General features: G+C 52.3%; 1 protein-coding gene across 4 annotated transcripts in view; it reads left to right on the forward strand.

The window, feature by feature from the left end:
• Positions 1–21245, forward strand: part of MTMR14 (myotubularin related protein 14) — a 62881-nt gene that overhangs the window by 15121 nt on the left and 26515 nt on the right. For 3 of the 4 annotated variants that reach the window (XM_042844236.2, XM_005296002.5, XM_008173345.4), the window contains exons 3-9: positions 798–906; positions 7646–7721; positions 8538–8598; positions 10567–10689; positions 11444–11517; positions 14815–14885; positions 16064–16138. In XM_042844236.2, coding sequence (XP_042700170.2) covers positions 798–906; positions 7646–7721; positions 8538–8598; positions 10567–10689; positions 11444–11517; positions 14815–14885; positions 16064–16138 — 589 coding nt within the window. Of the gene's footprint in view, positions 1–797; positions 907–7645; positions 7722–8537; positions 8599–10566; positions 10690–11443; positions 11556–14814; positions 14886–16063; positions 16139–21245 lie in introns of all 4 variants that reach the window. The other variant, XM_042844235.2, reaches the window with a different exon arrangement.

Genomic DNA, 21245 nt, shown 5'->3' on the forward strand with positions numbered 1-21245 from the left:
TAATAAGCTGTTGTGGCCTGTTCCTTTGAGAACAGCGGTTCTGGTAATTGCGTGTCTGGTGGAGCAGGGGCTGTTTGGAGGACTTGGAGTGTATCTATTGCTAATCTGTAGAGGGGCAGCAGAGCACAAATGAAGGAATGTTTGTGCTGTCTGTCCCTGGGGTTGTCAGAGACCCAACCCCTGGCAGATGAAGACAAGATGGTCTCACACTCAGGGCAGGTGGTAGCAAAGTGCCTCACAGCCTTGCATATACCCCCGGGGGTGTCGCATGCAGGGCCGCCCGGGGGTGGGGTAAGTGGGGCAATTTACCCTGGGCCCCCATGAAAGTTTTCGGCAGGTCCTTCAGTGCTGCTGAACACACCCGGATCAAGTGAAGGACCCGCTGCCAAAGACCCGGAGCTTCTTCCGCTCCGGGTCTTCGGCGGCAATTCGGCGGCGGGTCCTTCACTCGCTCCGGGACCCGCCGCCAAAGTGCCCCGAAGACCCGGAGCGGAAGGACCCCCGCCGCCAAAGACCCCAGGTCCCCTGAATCCTCTGGGCGGCTCTGGTCGCATGTGACAACAGTCTTTCTACACCCCTAATACTGCTGCAGTGAGTGTCTTCAAGAGCAAACCAGGCAGTTGCTTTTCAGCACCAAGAGATTGACTTAGGTGATGGGAGCACATCCATCTGATTCCAAGCCAGTCCCCCGGCTCCTTGACTTCATAGCTGGCTTTTCAGCTAAAGGGATGTGGGTGCTGAGATTGTGGCCACCATGATGCTATGAGATAATGGGGACTCTTCTCTCTGTTTGATAGGTTTGAGAGCACTGTGCAGGTCAGCAAACTGCAGGACCTCATCAACCGCAGTAAAATGGCCAGATGTAGAGGACGATTTGTCTGCCCAGTCATTCTGTACAAGGGAAAGGTAAAGCTGCATAAGCACATTTGTCTCTGTTTGCTTGAACGTCAGGAATGTCCTTTCTCCCTGCATTCGGAACAGTGTTTCCTGGAGCTGTGCAGAGGCAGGTCTTTATGGGCCATCAGCTCTCTTGCCCCCTCCATTTACCGGAGATACTGCTGCCTGCTTCTTATTTATAATGTCACCTGAAAGTGAGAACAGGCTTTCGCGTGGCACTTTTGTAGCCGTCATTGCAAGGTATTTGCATGCCAGATATGCTAAACATTCGTATGCCCCTTCATGCTTCAGCCACCATTCCGGAGGATATGCTGATGATGTTCGTTAAAAAAAATAGTGCATTAATTAAATTTGTGACTGAACTCCTTGGGGGAAAATTGTATGTATCCTGTTCTATTTTACCCGCATTCTGCCATATATTTCATGTTATAGCAATCTCGGATGATGACCCAGCACATTTGATTTATGAACACTGTCACTGAAAATTTGACAAAATGCAAAGAAGGTGCCAATGTGAGATTTCTAAAAATAGCTACAGCGCACTACCAAAGGTTTAAGAATCAGAAGTGCCTTCCAAAATCTGAGCGGGACAAGGTGTGGAGCTTGCTTTCAGAAGTTTGACGTGGAAACTACAGAACCCGAACCACCAAAAAAGAAAATCAACCTTCTGCTGGTGGCATCTGACGCAGATGATGAAAACTGAACATGGGTCGGTCCACACTGCTTTTGGATTGTTATCGGGCAGAACCCGTCATCTGCATGGACGCATGTCCTCTGGAATGGTGGTTGAAGCATGAAGGGACATATGACTCTTGAGTGCATCTGGCATGTAAATATCTTGCGACGCTGGTTACAACAGTGCCATGCGAACACCTGTTCTCACTTTCAGGTGACGTTGTAAACAAGAAACGGGCAGCATTATCTCCTGCAAATGTAACCAAACTTGTTTTGTCTGTGCGATTGGCTGAACAAGAAGCAGGACTGAGTGGACTTATAGGCTCTAAAGTTTTAGATTATTTTATTTTTGAACTCAGTTATTTTTTTGTACATAATTCTACATTTGTAAGTTCAGCTTTCATGATAAAAAGATTGCACTACAGTACTTGTATTAGGTGAATTGAAATACTGTATATACTTGTTCATAAGCTGAATATTTTTGGTAAAAAAGTGATGCATCAAAGAGGGGGGTTCGGCTTATAAACGGGTCTACACCAAAATTTGATGATTTTAAACTCTATGGAATCATTGAATTGAATATCTAATACACTGTTGTTTTGTTTACCTGGAGCGACTGCAGGCATGGAGCCCCTCAGCTCCCTGTGGCCGCGGTTTGCCATTCCCAGCCAATGGGAGCTGTGGGAAGTGGCGCCACGTCCTGCAGCTCCCATTGGCTGGGAAGGGCAAACTGCAGCCACTGGGAGCTGAGCAGCTCCGTGCCTGTGAACGCTCCAGGTAAACAAAATGTCCAGGCCTGCTAGCAGCTTACCCTAATGGGCCAGGAGCCAAAGTTTTTGCCAACCCCTGAAATATAGGGTCGGCTTATGAAAGGGTCATACCGTTTTTGCTATTTTTACCTAACCATCTTAGGGGGTCGGCTTATAAACCAACGGGCTAATGAACGAGTATATACGGTATACTATTTCTTTTGTTTATTACAGTGGAAATATTTGTAATAAAAAATAAACATAAAGTGAGCAATGTACACTTTGTATTCTGTGTTGTAATCGAAATCAATATATTTGAAAATGTAAAAAACTTCCAAAAATATTTAAATAAATGGTGGAGCGATTAATTTTTTTAATCGCTTGTCAGCCCTATTATTTTCACATAGCAATTCACCAGAGCCCCTGAAAATTTCTGAGGTTCATGTTCAACCGATTCTCCTACCAATTTGCAGTGCTGCCTTTTGGACTGTCAGTAGCCCCTTGGATATTCATGAAATGCATGGCTGTAGCAGCGACATTCCTGCAAAGGTCAGGAGTCCACGTAATTCCTTACCTGGACGACTGGCTGGTCCAGATCTCAGGTACTCTCCAGTGTAGCCACTATTTGTACCACTTCCGAAGTGCTGGAGCTCCTAATCAGTACAGAGAAATCCATTCTGTCTCCTGTTCAAAGAACGGAATTTGTTGGGGGGGGGGGGGGGGGTCCTGGACTCTAGCAAGGCCAGGCTTTCCTGCCAGAGCCAGGGTTCCAGACAAAGTGGGTTGTTGCTCTAGATCTAGAGATGCACTGTCACCACGGTTCAGAACAGCCTCAGTCTTCTAGGACGCATATGCACTTATATGATGTGGCATGTCAGACTGCACCTCCAGAGCACTACAGGGTTGGCTAGCCATGGTGTACTCATCAGCTCATCATTATATATGCCTGCTTGGGTCTTGTCCTCCCTGTACTAGTGGGTAGAACATGCAAGGAGTTCCCTTTGCCCCTCCACTACAGACTCTCAACCTAGTCACAGATGCATCAGATCTAGGTTGGGGAGCCACTTAGGTCCTTTTCAGACTCAGGGCCTTTGGTCTCCCCAGGATCTAAGTCTCCATATGAATATCAAGGAGCTCTTGGCCATCTCTTTGGCTTCCGTGGCATTCCTTCTGCATATCGGGGTGGAATTTGTTGTTACTCATGGACAACACAGCAGCCATGTTCTATGTAAACAAGCAATGTGGGGAGGGGGGTAGAAGGAGGCTTGTCAAAGTTATGCCAGGAGGCGATCCTCCTTTGGGATTTCTGCATCACCAGTTCCATCAGCCTGAAAGCTGCTTACCTTCTGGGAGTTTGAACCGTCTGCCCGACCACTTGAGCAGGTTGTTTGCAGGACATCACGAGGGGTCTCTTCAACCAGATGTGTCCAGGTCCATTTTCCAGCGGTGGGGAAATTCCTCAATATGGTTGCAACAAGAGAAAACAAAAAAGTCATCTTTGTTGTTCCCAAGTGGGTCACAGCCCAGGTTCACTGACAGACGCTTTCCTCCTGGCCCGGTCAAGAGGTCTGCTGTATGCCTTCCCACCAGTTCTGCTCCTGCCCAAAGTCCTATCTGAAGTCAAGCAAGATTCCGCTCACCTTATTCTAAGAGTCCCTGCATGGCCCTGTCAACACTGGGGCTAGTAGAATTGAAAACCACTGATCAGACCTCCGCTGCTACTCCCAAGAGATGTGAATGTGATCTCCCAGGGCCACGGCCACTTCCTTCATCCCAGCCTTCAAGCCCTGCACCTCACTGCTTGGATGCTTCATGGCTGACTACCCCAAACGAGTTTGCTCTTGGGGGTGCAGGAAGCCCTCCAGTACATTGAGTAACCTTGATGAATGGAAGAGGTTCTCTGTCTGGGCCATACAAAGAGGCATGCCTCCTATCTCAAGCTCTAAATTGCCATTATCGTGGACTGTCTTTTGTTTCTGAACCAGGAAGGTTAGCTCTTAGTTCCATCAGCATCCACCTGGCAGCTATCTCAACTTTCCACCCTCCTGTGGATAACCAATCAACTTTTTCAAACCCTATGTCCATCAGATTTCTAAGAGGTTTGCAAAAGATTGTACCCACAGGTGTCATAGCCCAGTTCCACAGTAGAGTTTAAATTTAGTGCTAGCAAAGTTGATGGGTCCCTCCATTTAAGCCACTAGCAACTTGCTCTCTGTTATCTGTCTATGAAAGTGGGTTTTCTGGTTGCTATAACCTTGGCCAGGAGAAATGGAGAGCTGTAAGATTTAGTATCAGTCTCTCTGTACAACTTTCCTTGGGGACTAGCTTTTTCCTTTGACTGCACCCTAAATTCCTGTCTGAAGTGGTTTCCGAATTTCACATGAATCAAACCATTTATTTCCTGACTTTCTTTCCAAAGCCCCAGTTGAGTAGAGGGGAAGAAAAGCTCCATACTCTAGATGTTAGAAGAGCTTTGGCTTTTTATTGGATTGAACTAGATCTCTACTCTTCGTCACAGTGTCAGGCAGAGTAAAGGGCCACCCAGAGGGTCTCTGCCCGCATACATTTATGCCACTGATTACTCAGAGGTGGAACATCAGGTGAAGTGGTGGCTCAGTTGACCAGGTCGCAGGCAGCTTTTGCTGTCTTTCTGGCTTGTATTCACATTCTGATATTTGTAGGTTGGCAATCTGGTCAGCACGCCATACGTTTGCCTCTCACTCTGCCATCTCCCATCAATCTAGAGGCAATGCCAGATTTGGACAAGTGCTCCTACAGTCTTTGAGTAGACTCCAAGCCCAGCTCCAGTTCAAACCACGTGAGAGTCACCTACAGTGAAATGGATGTGAGCAATCACTTGAAGAAAAAACAGGTCCCTACCTTTCCATCATGGTGGTTCTTCAAGACGTGTTGCACATGCCCATTCCACAGCTTTCCCTCCTTCCCCTCTCAGTCGGAGTCTTTCCCAGGAAGAAAGGAACTGAGGGGAGTTGGGTAGGGTTACCATTCGTCCGGATTTACCCGGACATGTCCTCCTTTTTGTGTTAAAAATAGCGTCCGGGGGGGAATTTGTAAATCACTACAAATGTCCGGGATTTCCCCCCCATGCAGAGCAGAGCGAGCGGCTGGGAGGGCTGCAGGAAAGTCAGCTGCTCGCATGGGGCTCTGGCAGCCAGAGCCCTTCCCCCTGCAGCTTGCCGGGCTGGACTCCGGAGCAGCTGTAGAGCTTCCCCCCCCCCCATTCTGAGCCGGCCGGCCTGCTGGGCCGTTTGCATCGGGCCTCGGCAGCTCCTCCTCCCCTGCAGCCCAGCGCCCCGCTCCGGCAGCACTGTGCAGGGGCAGGGACACGGGTTGTGTGTTGCGCTGGGGAGCGCAGCCACGTGTCCGGCTCCGCATAGAGCCCAACACCATGTTCTGAGCGGCGGGGTAAGGGGGCCAGGGGGCAGGAGAAGGGGCAGGGAGATTTTGGAGGGGGCAGTCAAGAGACGGGGGGGGGGGGTCGGGAGTTCGGGGGGGGCTTTTTGGGGGTGGTGGAGAAGGTTTTGGGCAGTCAGGATACAGGTAGGGGGTAGGGTCCTGGGGGGCAGTTTGGGGGGGGGTCTTAGGAGGGGGCAGTTAGGGGACAAGGAACAGGGAGGCTTAGGTAGGGGGTGGGGTTCTGGAGGGCAGTTAGGAGCAGGGGTCCCAGGAGGGGGCAGTCAGGGGACAAGGAGCGGGGGGGGGGTGTTTGGGAGTTCTGGGGGGGGGCTGTCAGGGGGCAGGGGTGGGGAGAGGGATCGGAGCAGTCGGGACAGGGAGCAGAGGAGTTTAGATGGGTCGGTAGTTCTGGGGGGGGCTGTCAGGGGACAAGGAGCAGGGAGGGTTGGGAGTTCTGGGGGGGGCTGTCAGGGGACAGGGGACAAGAGGCAGGGAGGCTTAGGTAGGGGATGGAGTCCTGGGGGGCAATTAGGGGACAAGGAACGGGGGAGGGTTGGGGGTTCTGAGGGGGCGGGAAGTGGGAGGGGCAGGGGCGGGGCTCCTCCCGTCCTCTTTTTTGCTTGCTGAAATATGGTAACCCTAGAGTTGGGGGCAGTGTGGTCCTCTGTAGCTGCATGCAGTGGTGTGAGGCACAAGAGGGCGCTCCAGCTGCCCCAACAGGTACTGTGGAGGGGGAAATCTCCAACTGTGCGTGAGGTGCACGTTACTCCTGGGGGCATTCTGTGCCAAAACGTTAAAAATTCTGCGCACGATATTTACAAATTCTGCAAATTTTATTTGTCAAAATAACACTACATAATCACACCAGTTTGAGTTATTTTGGTAATTTATTTCAAAATACCTGTCAGCAAGTATGTCTGTAACAATACAGACACACACAAAAATTCCCCCAGGAGTAGAGAGTTAAAGAAATCCTGTGACAACCCAGTTCCTGTTTCTCTGCCCCCTTCCTCTGCCCCCCTCCCCTGAGCCCAGCCGGTTCCCCCCCCCAGCCCAGACACCCCCTCTCTCCCCCCTTCTCCCCCAGGGATCCAGAGGGAGAAACAGCCTGATGCTTGGTCCCAGGCTTGCACAGAGTTTCTTGCGTGCCGCCCTCTCCTTCCCTCAGGGCATGCTGGGAACTGCAGCTGCCGGGGAACCCTCTAGCTTCTCCTCCGGCCCCAGCAGTGTCTTCTATGTAAGAGCTGGCCTCTGCCGGGTCCAGCAGCCCCTAGTGGTGGCTAGCAGCACTGCAGCTCATTTCTGTGGGGGAAAGGAAATTCTGTGTGCACAATGTTAATTTCTGCAAAATTCTGCATTGCGCAGTGGCACAGAATTCCCCCAGGAGTAGCACATGCACCTACAGTGGAAGGACATGTGCGGCACAACTCTAAGAACTATGGTAACCGTCTTTTGTCTCATGATGTCTTACCTGAAACACGTTCATTTTGGCTTGGATAGGACAGTGTCACGTGGACTGACCTTGCTGGCCCTTAAGAACGAGTGAATCGATGTCATCAGTTGTTGGGGAGGGGGTAGTGAGGTAACGATTGGGAAGATCAGGTTCAGCCAGTATGTTATCAAAACTCCGACGTGACTAACTTAGTGAGAGCGAGGAAGATACAGGCACTAGAGGTCAGCAATGTGGAAAGAATTAACCCTGAAATTCGTCTGGAAAATACACAAGCTAATGAAAAAGAATCCAGACCATAGAGACTCCGTTCCAGGGAGAAACCTGTGAAGCGAGACTGCTGAGATAGCGGGCGCTCAGTGGACAGAAACGAGACATGGGCTTTCAGTGTAAATGGGCAGGAGGCCTGCAGAGGGATACAGCTTCTATAAGTGGTTAATAACGACGTTTTCTCCAGCATGTTTGTAGGTCAGCGACCCTGGCTGGATGGGGGGAACTGTATGGACGTACTGGGTACAACTACATTTTCTCAGGTAAGCGAGGCAGCACAGATATTTGAGTGGGCTGGCCAATGCCTGCAAATCAGTGTGAATGTAGCACCTGTGCACATCTGGGGGTGTGGGCGTGGGCCAGTGTGATGTCATCCCTGTCTGGTGTGGTGCCACCTGGAATACAGTGTCTATTTCTGGGCTCCTGATTACTAGAAAGGTATTGATACAGCTGAGAGTTCAATGAGCAGTAGCAAAAAATGTTTGTGGGATGGAGGAGGTGACTTATGGAGATCAGTATATCTAGCTTGGTTAAAGGGTAGCTGGTGGGGAGCATTGGTCTCAAATATTTGAAGGGTGTTGTCACTAACAGGGTGAAAAACTTCTTGTATTACATGGAATAAAATAGGAATAAGGGCATAAAATCTAGGTTTAGGGTTGTAACTCTGGTAATGGGAGCATGTATTAGTCGGTGAGAGTCTCAAGGGAAGTGGTAGGAGCCCATAACCCAGATCTTCTAAAACTAGACTGGACAAAACACTAATGCACATGGGTAACTTTTCTGCCGTAGCTGTCAGGGAATGGTTCTGTGCTCTAATGGCATCTTTCCGCTCTGGATTCCATCCTGGAATAGACCTGTCTAGGTTGTCCAAACCCTCTCTTGCTCTCGTTAAACTGATGGGCTTGGTGTGTGGGACAGTGGGGTCGTTTCTGGCTGGAGATGGTCACAGCTGAGAACTCTCTTAAGTGAGGTGACAAAGCCAACTTGTAACCCACTTGGATGGGAAGTGGGAGGGAGGTTGGAGTTGTTAAACAAGCGTTGGCCACTAATGCATGGTTCCGGCTGTGGCTTCCCTGCAGGGGGCTCTGATGATGCATGGGCTGATACCGAAGACCTTTCAGAAGAAGATTCTGCGTTCAGGTCTGTATGTGGTATTTGGGTGGGGGGAGAGGAGTTAAGAGCTGATTGGCTAGTTCAGCCTCTGAATTTCCAACTCCTTCCTGTCTAAGCTGAACTGTGGGAGCAATGTGGGGTCACTGCAGGCTGTGGGCTCTTGTTTTCCTTGCTCATAAAGATGAGCCCTTCAGAACGTCTCAGGATGTAGGTACCAAAACTAAAACCTAATGTGCTAGCACACTGGGGCCACCTAGCTAACGAAAGCCTCCCAATCTCCCACTGGAGGCTGAGAGGGGGAGGGACTGGGGCAGGCAGATCCCAAGTCATTAAAGAGGCTCCTAAATTATGCAGAAGTGGTACTTCTGGGTCTAGCAGGTGTATAATCCAGACCGAGGAGAAATGGTTCTGGACCTCTGCTTAGAGAGGAACAGGCTGCATATGTGACTGCAGCATGGTGATGGTTCAGGGCTGGAAGAAGGACACTGAAAGTAGCACCATTCTGCCTGCCAAACTGCAGCTGATGTACCTGGAAGGGAAATCCTGCTGAATTGAGACTCGATGGGTGGGAGAGCCATGTGGAGGCAGCAATGCTGAAAGACCTATGGGTGAAGGCGAACAGAACTAGACAGGTTCACAGCACAATACGGCAACAAAGTCAATGTGACTCTCAGCTGTATAAATGAGGCATCATGTTCACACTGTTGGACTTGAAGCAGGAATGAATTTAAGGAAGTCCTAGGTCTGTGTTGAGCAGGAGGTCAGACCAGTCTATCAGGGGTCCTGTCTGCCTGTTACATCTGTGAATCACACCAGGAAGCAGCTAGCCCCTTTCTACAGTTCTTGTTAGGCTATGGCTAGAGGGCTCCATTCACTTCTCAACACCGGGTTCTGACGCTTGCATGTTATAGTTACGTGGAACATAGAATCAGAGTATCAGGGTTGGAAGGGACCTCAGGAGGTCATCTAGTCCAACCCCCTGCTCAAAACAGGACCAGAGCTCTCCTACCCTACACCACAGGAATGGCTTCTGGACCCCTTCAGCAGAAACCTGCAACCAAGAAGCAAGCTGGTGCCATTCATTCCTACAACGACTGCCCAGCTGCTCACTAAGAACTCAGAGGGGTTAAAAGGGCTAATTTTATAACAAGGAATTAGGCAGAATCTCAAAAGAGCCATCAGAACCTGTGTGACTTTCTGCGATGTACTTATCCTTGAGAGAAAGCGCACAGCGCCAAGCAAGAAAAGCAGGCCTGTGAAGGGCAGGAATGCAGGCGCTGCCTCTGCAGATGGGGTAGCTCCAGGGCGTAAACTGGCTTTCAGTCTTCCAGGAGATTCTGCTTTCTGAGCATGTCCAGGTCTATAGGGGAAAGGCCTCCAGCCTTGAACTGAGGCCTGCTTTTCTTGCTTGGCGCTGTGCGCTTTCTCTCAAGGATAAGTACATCGCAGAAAGTCACACAGGTTCTGATAGGTTTCAGAGTAGCAGCCGTGTTAGTCTGTATCCGCAAAAAGAAGAACAGGAGTACTTGTGGCACCTTAGAGACTAACAAATTTATTAGAGCATAAGCATATGCATCCGAAGAAGTGGGCTGTAGTCCACGAAAGCTTATGCTCTAATAAATTTGTTAGTCTCTAAGGTGCCACAAGTACTCCTGTTCTTCTTTTTACAGGTTCTGATGGCTCTTCTGAGATTCTGCCTAATCCCTTGTTATAAAATTAGCCCTTTTAACCCCTCTAAGTTCTTAGTGAGCAGCTGGGCAGTCGTTGTAGGAATGAATGGCACCAGCTTGCTTCTTGGTTGCAGGTTTCTGCTGAAGGGGTCCAGAAGCCATTACTGTGGTGTAGGGCAGAAGAGCTCTGGACAGTGTGGCTCGAGTACTGCTAGTGGAGCTCTACTTCAGCAAGTATAATCCAGTCTCACCACAGCCCTGGGAAGGAAATCGAACCTGTCTGGGTGGCCCTGAGAATCTTGCCTTCCCTTGTACCTTGTTGCAGGAATGCAGACTCCCAGCTGTTTGACAAGGTCCGAGGACATGACATCAAGCTGCTTCGATACCTGTCTGTCAGATATATCTGTGACCTGATGGTGGAGAACAAGAAAGTGAAGTTTGGCTTAAAGTGAGTATGGCGTCCTTTGTCCATTCCAAAGCCCACATATGGAGCTGCTGTTTAGATTGTGCAGACCGGTGACTAAAGCAAGCACAAAAGTCTGACTTCCCCTAACTTTATTCCAGAAAGTTTCTAGATCCCTCATGGCAGGGTCTTCTAGAGATGTTATCCAGACATTCAGCCAGTGCCTTAAAGTGAAACCCCAGAGGTATATGAGGCTGTACGTCAAGCTCCTCTCTTCCATACCCAAGTCGAGCGTGCCAGTGCCTTTTTGTGAACACTGTGGAAGTGGGGTGAATAGCTGCTTAACTTTGCCGTCTTCTGCAGTCACAATAGGTTCCTGTTTGTCCTATGGCTTCTCTGAGTAGGGCGTGAGTGGGTGGATGTTGTGATCCATTGGGCACAATCCCACATGGCATCATAGCTGTGATGCGACTTCCTCCTGTGGGACTAGTTGGTGCAATGATCAGGAGACTCATTTTTGAGTGGGTGTGTCCTTCCAGTCTGTGGGTGGAGGAGTGACTGGGATGCCTCCCCTGGGATTCAGCTGAGCTGAGGGTGTGACTGTCCGTGAGCTGGACTCTTACTCCACAACCCAAAACTGGAGTCGGGGCTGTTCTATCATGTAGCACTGTAGGAGGAATTGCTTGACTATGCAGATTCTTCTAATAGGCCAGATGGAGTGGCTCTCCTGCCCTCTGGAGTTAGTGCCTTTGTGTTGAAGCACTAAATACATGCACTGTTCTCCTCTCGTCCTTCTCAGTGTGACGTCTTCCGAGAAAGTGGACAAAGCTCAGCGCTATGCCGACTTTACCCTCCTCTCCATCCCATATCCAGGTACAGGACTGATGTCCAGAGGGACTTCCAAGGGCCAGGTGACAATCTGCTGGTGGGGATTGGGAATTGTCTCTGTATGTGGTGAGGCAACTGGGAGTTGCTGGATGTTTCTCTTATTTTCTCTGGAGGGGGAACTCCTCTCCTGAGGGCAGCAGGGGAGGGACTAGAGGATGCAGCCAGAACCAATCTGCATTGAGCCCTCCTTGTGGTGGCAGAAGGGTCTCCAGTGCAGGGAGGAGGTCCCAAAGATGTAGCTGGGTTCAGAAGCTTCCTCTATGTATCCAGCCAGGGTACTGCAGCCCCAGCCCAGGCTGCATGCTTGGGAATTTGCCACGGAAGCCGCCTTTTGATGGAAAAACATTTTAAAGATGTTTCTACTCTTTGTCATTCTGAAGAGAACTGCCATGCTAGTCTGCAGTGCAATGCCCCGAGACTGCAAACTGGTATGAACTGCTCCGATTGGCCGTGCTGGCTGTGTTAGCTCTGGAGCGTAGCGAGGGCCCTTGTCAGTTACCGGTTAATGCTAATCACGTAAACACAAATGGAGAGGCTCAGCCTGCCCATTGATGCTGGGTTCAGGTACATGACTGAGTGTACAGAGGGTGAGATGGCTGCTTTCCGGGGGGGAAGGGGAGGGGAAGAGAGGGAAGGGACTCTCGAGGTTCAGTGCTCCATCCCTCTGCTCCTGCCCACAAAGGAAGGGGTGAAAGGGTGAAACCCAAGCTGTCTCCTCATCTCCCTTGCCAGACCTTCCAGCGTGTCCCCCCGATATCCTACAGTGAAGGTGCAAATTGAGACAAAGACCAGGGACAAAAGAAAACTGGGGGGGGCTGCATTAAAATAAGCTATGTAAACCAAGCTATGTACCAAGTTTGCTATGCCACATAGTCAAGGTGCCAAGAAGTGAAGCCAATGTCGTTGGCTTCTGGGATTAGCTCCATAAACATCCACCTGCCACTTCTACGCAACTTGAGTACCTGTGTGTGCAGCAGAGTTTAGGCCCAGTGAGCCATAATGTCCTCATGGTCAAGTCCGGTGGCTAATTCTGTGAAGGTTTTAGACAGAGGAGGGAGAATTACACAGGAGGTTGTGAAAACGAAATGCTGCTGTGTTGTGGGGCCTGGCACACCCCACTTATAATAGTCACAGTGACATCAAAACACTCCTTCCTCTCCTCATGCCCTTAGCAGCTCCTCGCTTCCATGCTGGAGTTTAATGTAACTAGAGTACCAGCCTCACCCCTTTCAGAGTGCTGCCTAATCACAGTAGTGGTGTGGAAGGAGAGTAATACTGTGCATTGCATTAAGCTAGGTGCATATACATACAAGCTGAGCAACATGGCAAATGGGTGGTAAAACTCAGTGCAAATACTCAAATTCAGGTTGCATTGTAAGAATTTCAGGTTCTTAGGCCTGGTCCCCACTAACCCCCCACTTCGGACTAAGGTACGCAAATTCGTAGCTGAATTCGAAGTACCTTAGTCCGAACTTAGGCTCCCCCGTCGATGCCGCGTACTCCTCTCGCCGAGCTGGAGTACCGGCGTTGACGGCGAGCACTTCCGGGATCGATCCGGGATTGATTTATCGCGTCTTAACCAGACGCGATAAATCGATCCCAGAACATCGATTGCCTGCCGCCGGACCCTCCGGTAAGTGTAGACGTACCCTTAGCCTGGCTTGCTCTGAGCTGGAGTTTCTAGAATGTAGTGAGCACATGTGTTGAAGGAGAGGGGTCTGTAGATGTGCTTATGCTCCCATGATTTAAATGGCTTCCTCTCATTCATAGAATCATAGAATATCAGGGTTGGAAGGGATCTCAGGAGGTCATCTAGTCCAACCCCCTGCTCAAAGCAGGACCAATCACCAACTAAATCATCCCAGCCAGGGCTTTGTCAAGCCTGACCTTAAAAACCTCTAAGAATGGAGATTCCACCACCTCTCTAGGGAACCCATTCCAGTGCTTCACCACCCTCCTAGTGAAAAAGCTTTTCCTAATATCCAACCTAAACCCCCTCCACTACAACTTGAGACCATTATTTGCAGACATCTGATGTGCCCATCACTGCGGTACTTAGGTGCCAGTTCTCACTGCCATCACTCTGAATTGGCTCTCTGGACTTCTTCTGTTTTGTGTTTGAAAAGCCCCCTTGGCAACTCAACAAAGTGTCTAGGAGCCTCTTACTGGGGTGGAGGTGGTGGGATTGGGTCAGCCACCATTTAAGCCAGATTTAAGTTTTATATTTAAAAAAAAAAAGGGCAATGTTTTTGATCCTTTTTGGTTCCTTGAATGTGAACTCTCTTGGGCAGAGACCATCTTGTGTGCAGTGCCTAACACAGTGGGGCCGTGATCCCTGATTGGTCTCTGCTCACTCCTGCTGCACAAACAGTGGTTCAGAAGAGCTCCTGCCTAGGGCAGTGTGGTCTGCCAGAGTCTGCAGACCGCTGTTAGCGCTGCTGTGCAGAGCTTTGCCAAGCAGCATTGAAGTGACTCTCACTGCTTGGTTCTGCGAACTTTGGGCAGTAATGACCTGTGCAGATGACAACAGAGGAGTAAGGTGGTTCATAGGAGAAGAGGATCCAAAAAACATAGGCTATAGGAAGTGTGGGCTAGTGGGTTTCCCCAGTCCACGAGGTGCAGGGGAAAGAGAGAGAGGTCTCTTTCCCTCCCAGCAGTCAGTGTGTACCAAAGGTTTACACTGACCAAACGTGGGGTTGTCTGAAACTTGTTGGGCTTCCCCCCCAGGGCATTGCCTCAGGACCTGCTAGTGTGGGTGGGGACTCAGCGCCCCACTTCCCTGTGACTAGCTGGCTAGCAGTCACTGTGCCACATCCGCTGAGCTCTCCTCAGGGTTACTGCAGGTGTGGGGCTCTGGTGCTCAGTGGCAGAGGACCTCTCTCCTAGTGTGCCAGGGCCCTTCAGCCCTGGCCGTCCCCCAGGGCTCTGCTGAGGCACTTCAGCCTGCCCCCAGACCTGTCGGGATCTCACGATACAGCCTTGTACTGGTCCTGGGGACTGGGGCTCACTGTGGGAAAGAGGCTGTTTGGAAAGGAGGGATATCGGGGTCCCTCGGGCTCCAGACGTGCTCAGTCTTTGGCATTTGCTCTCTCCGAGTCAGTGCTTTGGATCGTTGCTGCACGCCGCGCTGATTGCTGCTCTTTAACTCCTACAGACACTGTTGCTGATTCGCTTGGTGCTCTGGGGCCTCTGGCTCCGGAGCTAAGGCTGCCAGTCCCAAAGGGGCTTTTGCTGCTAGTGATCAGTTGTCTGCACTGTCGTTCATTACCTCTTCTCTTGCAGGCTGTGAATTTTTTAAGGAGTACAAAGACCGGGATTACAGAGCTGAGGGTCTCGTATTTAACTGGAAGCAGGTACCAAGATCTCTCTGACGGGGTAGCTCTCGGTTCTGTTATGCCTAGCAATTGAATTTGGACTTTCAAAATAGCAGGTGAAGTCTGTGCTTCCTCCCTGGCACGGGAAGGGAATCAGCAGCCCTCAAATCAACAAATGGAGGGCATCTCTGAATGCTAACTCCTTAAAGAGTAGCTCAGGCCAATGGTCCAGCCTCCTATGGCAAGTATGGTGTCCTGGTGTCCAGCAACATGATATCATCGTGTAATAGATGTCCTCTGTATTTGGTTTGTCTGTCCTTCATGGGAGGACAGGGGACAGCCTGGGGGACCCTTGAGCTCACCTGGCTGTAGGCTGTACTGTAATGCTCCCCTCTCTTGTGGGGCAGACAGAGCGTAACAGAAGTGATGTAGTCTGCCCCGGATGCTGGCAGTGCAAGGAGAATGGGAACGAATGCCTTGCAGCTACTGGTCCTGGTGTCTCCTATTTTGGAGGCGCGTGCTGCAGTGCAAGGGGAATGTGGGCGTGAGAGCGTGAGGAAAGCTGTCTGTTGGGGTCTGGTAATAACCCAAGTCAGGAGAATTTCTGGGGTGGTGGGCGGCGGGCGGCACGTTGTGATGTGTGGAGTCTCTGTGGGAGCTCCTCTGTACTGTAGGGTGGGAGGAATATGCTGCTCTCTTCAGGGGAATGGTCTCTCAAAGCTGAGACGACGTTTCCAGTCTCCAAGCGCTGTGCAAGGGCATCACTTCTTCGTTCATAGAATGCTGAGGGACACTGCGGACAACTGGCTTCAGCTCTCAAGCAGCCTGTGTTCTTGGGTGGGAGTGGCTCTGGGACAGCTCTGCAATGGAGAACCCCTGGAAATGGCTGGAGACTGCTTTGTCCCCAGCTTTCTCCTCTCCTGATGGGGGAAACAGTCACGGTGTATGCCAATCACTCCAGCAGGTCCTAAGCATTCACCTCACGGCAGGCGTTCCCATTCAGAGGCGCTCTGTAACCCTCCTTAGGCAGAAACAGTCGTGCACTGGTAGCATCCAGAACACGAGCAGTGATCAAGTCACTCCACAGTTTGTGCTACTGGGCCCCCTTCTGCTAGAAGCATTGTTGGTCTCTTGCTGTTTTGCTGTCTGTAACTGGTTGCCTCCCAATGGCTTCTCTTCAGCAGTACTCTGTGATTGACTGAGGTGTCTCTTTACAGGATTACGTAGATGCTCCATTAAGTATCCCAGTGTCTCTGACTCGGTCTTTGAACATTGACTGGAGCGAGTACCAGGTGAGGAGTGGGGTGCTCGCTGGTGAATTCAGAGTAAGGCCAGAAGGGGCCATTCTGGTTCTCTAGTCTGTCCTCTTGCATGGTGCAGGTTGTGCAGCATCACCCGGTGAGTCTGGGTGGCAGGTTTAGCTGCATGCTCTGCTGGGATGGCTCCCCGGCGGCAGAGCTCTGTGAGTAGGAACATGCTTGTCACACAAGAGCTCAGATCGTGAGGCTGTCACTCCCTGCATCTAAAAGCAGGGAGCTGCACGTACAGAATGAGCCCTCTCATCACTGCAGGTGAGGCAGTTCCATCCAAAATGCCACTGCCCAAATCCTTTCCTGCTTCTCGCTTCCAAGCATGGTCCTCTATGCCTCCCGCCCCATCGGTGTTGCTTCACTGGGGTCCTCGCATCTGCATTTGCTCTTGCCTTCAAAGTGTGTGCGCTTGTGTGGCCTCCTTTTGTGTCCCCACCACTCTTCCAGTGACTCCAGCCTCCACTTCCTTTTCTTTTTCTCTCCGGAAGATCTCCATGCTGTCCTGTGTGCACGGAATCGCCTTGTGGAACCATCCCTCCACCTTTGTGTGGTCTAATCACTCCAACACCCCCTTGTAGTATTGCCTAGAAAAGCAGCTGACTTACCCTCTAAACCAGAAATGTCACTAACATGGGGCATTCCTGGCCTCAGCCATTTTGCTTGCATGCATCGGTGCCATTGCAAATTAAGCTGGGCAGTGGGGAGACAGCAACATGGCTGCCTGTTTTCTAGATGGGTTCCAAATCCCCAGAGAAACAGGCAGTTCTGTTCTAACATGCCCCGTGTTGTTACTGTCCCTCACACACCGCTAACGAGGCCCTTCTTGGATTTGAAAACTACACCCCTCAGTTTCAGAGTAGCCAAATAGTAGCTGCAGTAAATTACCCAATCCCAGCTCTACAGGCCTCGCTTGTGTAGGCTCACAGGGTGGGTTCGTGGAGTTATGCCTGTGAAAGGAACGCGAGACCTGCCTTCTCCAGAGAAGGGTTCCCGTTTGACGGATCGCTGAAGCGATGACCCATCCTGCTCCATAGAGCCCTCGAGGTGCGATTGTTTAGTGTGGTGATGGCCTGCGAAGATGGAGTACATACAAGTGATTGTAAAATACATGCCATGCCATCGCGTCGCTGGCATAGCCGGCATTTCATCCTGTTCTATTGATACTTCACCAGCAAAAAGCAAAATCTGGGCCAAGCTCCGTAAATGCCGAGTATTGCGCACACACCCTACCGCACTCGCTAGACACTTCCAGAAGGAGCGTGCCTTCCGTGGCACTTCTGGACAGATTTCACTTGATACTGAAAGATTATCAGCCAGGGCTTTTCCTTCTGCCCTTCACGGTGCCAGGTGAGTCAGTGCTCTTGGTTCAGACCTGCAGCGGTGTCTGTAGTCCATGTTCCTGTCTGAACTGACAACTCTCCACCTGACCCGTGTGCTCCCCTCATTCACTACTGCAGCAGCAGTGCGAGTTACCGCTGAGGTTCCCACGGCTTCCTTAGTGCTTGCATTTCCACGCTGCATTAGAGCGCAGCGGTACTACAGGCTGTTCCACTTCGCTTCCTGACCTTCCGCAGCTCCCTCAGCCGCTCCGGTTTTCCATGGCAAGTTGTAGTACGGAAGCGCCTGGCACACTCCATCCTCCACTGCTCACCCTGGAGAACTAAGAGGCTCTCTCAGCCTCTCAGAGTTGGTGCCATTATTTGTCAAAGGATCAGCAACGAAAATATTAAAATACCAACATAAACAACATGAATCAAAAGTAACCAGCAATCTCAGAGCGGAGCCAGTCAGAGCACAGATGCCCTGGAGCACAGCCGACTCTATTCATCAGAATACCTGGCACTCTGGGAATCGCTCACCCCAGGTATCCTGACAAGACTGGGGGGAGAGCAGATGAAAGGCCCAACCTAAAATGTTGGGAGGACATGTGTCCCTGCCCCCTAGGCATATGGTGTGTCCCTTCCCCCCACTTACCTGTTTCTGAGATTGCAGGCTTTGCAGAGCAGGACAGGTGTCTTTGTACGTGTGACGAACTGGGACTGTTCTTGCTGGGGTGTGGGAATGCTGAGAGGGGAGTGTGACTAGGATGGTCTGCATCGGAGGATGGGAGTCTGCCCGAGGGAACATACCTGAGCTTGTAACATGAGAACCCAGGAGGGGGTTGGAGGTCAGGTGACTCCGGGGCCCGGGAAACTGAACAAAGGCTGTGGGAGGGGTGGCTGAAGGGGGTGTGCTGGAAGCAGGCTGGAGAGATGGCTGGGAGGCAGAGATGGCTCTGACCCCCCAAAGGGGGGTGGGCTGGGATGCCCTGGGACCCCAAGCTGGACCTCACTGAGAGGTATCCTGTTGTCTGTGCCTGCAAGACCTGTCTTGGACTGTATTCCTGTCATCCAAATAAACCTTCTGCCTTACTGGCTGGCTGAGAGTCATGGTGAATCGCAGGAGGCCGGGGGTGCAGGGCCCTGAGTCCCCCAATACTCCGTGACAACTGATGGCAGCGGCGGGATCTACTGCACCCCGTGGACGGCGCTTCCTGCAGTAAGTGACTGGGGAGCAGTAAAACGAAGGGGGATTGACGGGGACCAGGCGTGCTGAAGAGTGAGAGAGAGACGGTTATTACCCCTGGGAGTGTGTGACCAGCGAGAAGGACTTTTGCAGTAACAGGGTCCCCCGGGGGGATCGCAGCGAGTGGTCCCAGGGGCGGAGGAGTCTGCAGCTCGACCCTGGCAGAGAGGTGGTGACCTCGAGAAGGGCTGGCACACTAGGGGGCCCCCTGGGAACTGTGGGGAGCTGTGAGCACACAGGCCGGTGAGTGGCCAGCAGGAAGATGTATGCCAAGCGGCTTAAGAGCGACCTGGTGGAGCTGTGCAAGCAGAGGGGGCTGTGCATTGGGAGGCTCACCAAAGAACAGCTCATTGCCCGGCTGGAGGCGGAAGATCGCGCGAATGAACTGATCCCTGTGTCTCAGGGAAGCAGCCTGGCAAATGCAGCGCAGGCACCAGTGTCTGTCCCAGCTGGGAGTGGTCAGCCGGCTGCTGAGGGCTTCCCGAGACCCCTCCTTCCTATGCCTAGGGGAAGGGTGGGGAGGAGCCCAGCAAATACCGAGGGCGCCGTGACCCCCCCGGCCAGCAGGGGATCCTCCCCGCGACGTCCGGCATCCGTGGAGCGGAATTGGCTGGAATGGGAGAAAGAGCTAAAACGGAGAGAGCTGGAGGATCGTGAACAACAGAGACAGCATGAACGGGAGGAGAATGAGAGACAGCATCAGCGTGAACTGGAACTGGCGAGACTGAGGGGCAGCGAACCCCCGGCTGCGGTGAGTGAGGGAGGACCCAGGACTGCACGGAGCTTTGATAAGTGCATCCTGGCCCCACACAAGGAGGGGGAGGACATGGATGACTTCCTGGAGGCCTTTGAGACGGCCTGCGAGCTGCACCGGGTTGATCCCGCGGACAGACTCCGGGTCCTTACCCCCTTACTGGACCCCAAATCCGTGGCATTGTACCGCCAACTGGGAGAGGCAGAGAAAGGGGACTACGAACTATTCAAAAGGGCCCTGCTACGAGAGTTTGGGCTGACTCCGGAGATGTACCGGGAAAGGTTCCGGAGTCAGGATAAAACCCCTGAGATCTCATATCTGCAACTAGCCGTCCGCATGGAAGGATACGCCAGCAAGTGGGCTGATGGAGCCCAGACGAAGGAGGACCTGGTCAAACTGCTGGTACTGGAGCAACTGTATGAGCGGTGCCCATCCGACCTGAGGCTGTGGTTGGTGGACAGAAAGCCAGAGAACCCGCGACAGGCAGGCCGGCTGGCCGATGAGTTTGTAAAGAGCCGGTCAGGAGATAAAAGGGAGGAGTCCCAAAGGAACAGTCCCACCACAACGCAGAGAGAGAGTCACCATGGGACCTCCCCATGGGAAAATACAGAAAAAACCCATCAGAGGGGATCATCCGGCATCAGGACCATCCGACCTACTCAAGGGGACCCATGGGACATGGGCTGCTACCACTGTGGCCAAAAGGGCCACATACGGGCCCAGTGCCCTAGGCTCAGGGACAGACTGAACAGACCGAACCCACAGAGGGTTGACTGGGTAGAGACCCAGCCCGGCGAGAGGCAGCATTCCCAGGGAAGGGGGGCTGGCAGAGTACCACCTGCTAAAGAGGGAGGAGAGCTCCAGGCCAGCTCCTCTAGGGGGCTGGATGCTCCAGACTCAGGGTTTCTGGTTTATACGGTAGGCGCGGGGCTGTCCCTCCGGAGAGAGTACCTTGTTCCCCTGGAGGTGGATGGGAGGAAGGTAAATGGATACTGGGATACGGGCGCAGAGGTGACGCTGGCCCGGCCCGAGGTGGTGGCCCCAGATCAGGTGGTGCCCAACACCTACCTGACCCTGACGGGGGTGGGCGGAACACCAGTCAAAGTGCCCGTGGCAAGGGTACACCTGAAGTGGGGGGCCAAGGAGGGCCCCAAGGATGTGGGGGTACACTCGTATTTGCCCACTGAGGTATTGATGGGGGGGGACCTGGAGAACTGGCCAAGCAACCCCCAAAAGGCACTGGTTGTGACCCGCAGTCAGAGCCGGCGAGGGGCCCGGCGCTCTGGCCTTGGGGGGGGTGCCTTGCCTGAGGCGCAGGACCCTAACCTGGTGGGGAGGGAACGCCCAGGGACACGGCTCAGGGAGGCTGCAGCTTCAGGCCCAGCGGGCGAGGAAGAGCAGGTGGCCATCCCTGTCCCAGCTGCTGAGTTCCAGGCCGAGTTACAGAGAGATCCCTCCTTGCGGAAGATAAGGGACCTAGCCGACCTCAATGCGGTACAGACCATGGGACGAGGTGGCCAGAAAAGGTTCCTGTGGGAGAAGGGGTTCCTGTACCGAGAATGGGCTCCCCCAGGGAAAATGGAGTCAGGGGGGATCAGGAGGCAGCTGGTGGTACCCCAGAAGTATTGCCGCCAGCTGCTGTGCCGGGCCCATGACATTCCCCTCTCAGGGCACCAGGGAACCTGGCGTACCCAGCAGAGGCTGCTACGGAGCTTTTACTGGCCTGGGGTCTTTGTTACTGTCCGACAGTACTGCGGATCCTGTGACCCC

This window comes from Chrysemys picta, chromosome 7, assembly GCF_011386835.1.
Source record: "Chrysemys picta bellii isolate R12L10 chromosome 7, ASM1138683v2, whole genome shotgun sequence".
Lineage (NCBI taxonomy): Eukaryota > Metazoa > Chordata > Testudines > Emydidae > Chrysemys > Chrysemys picta.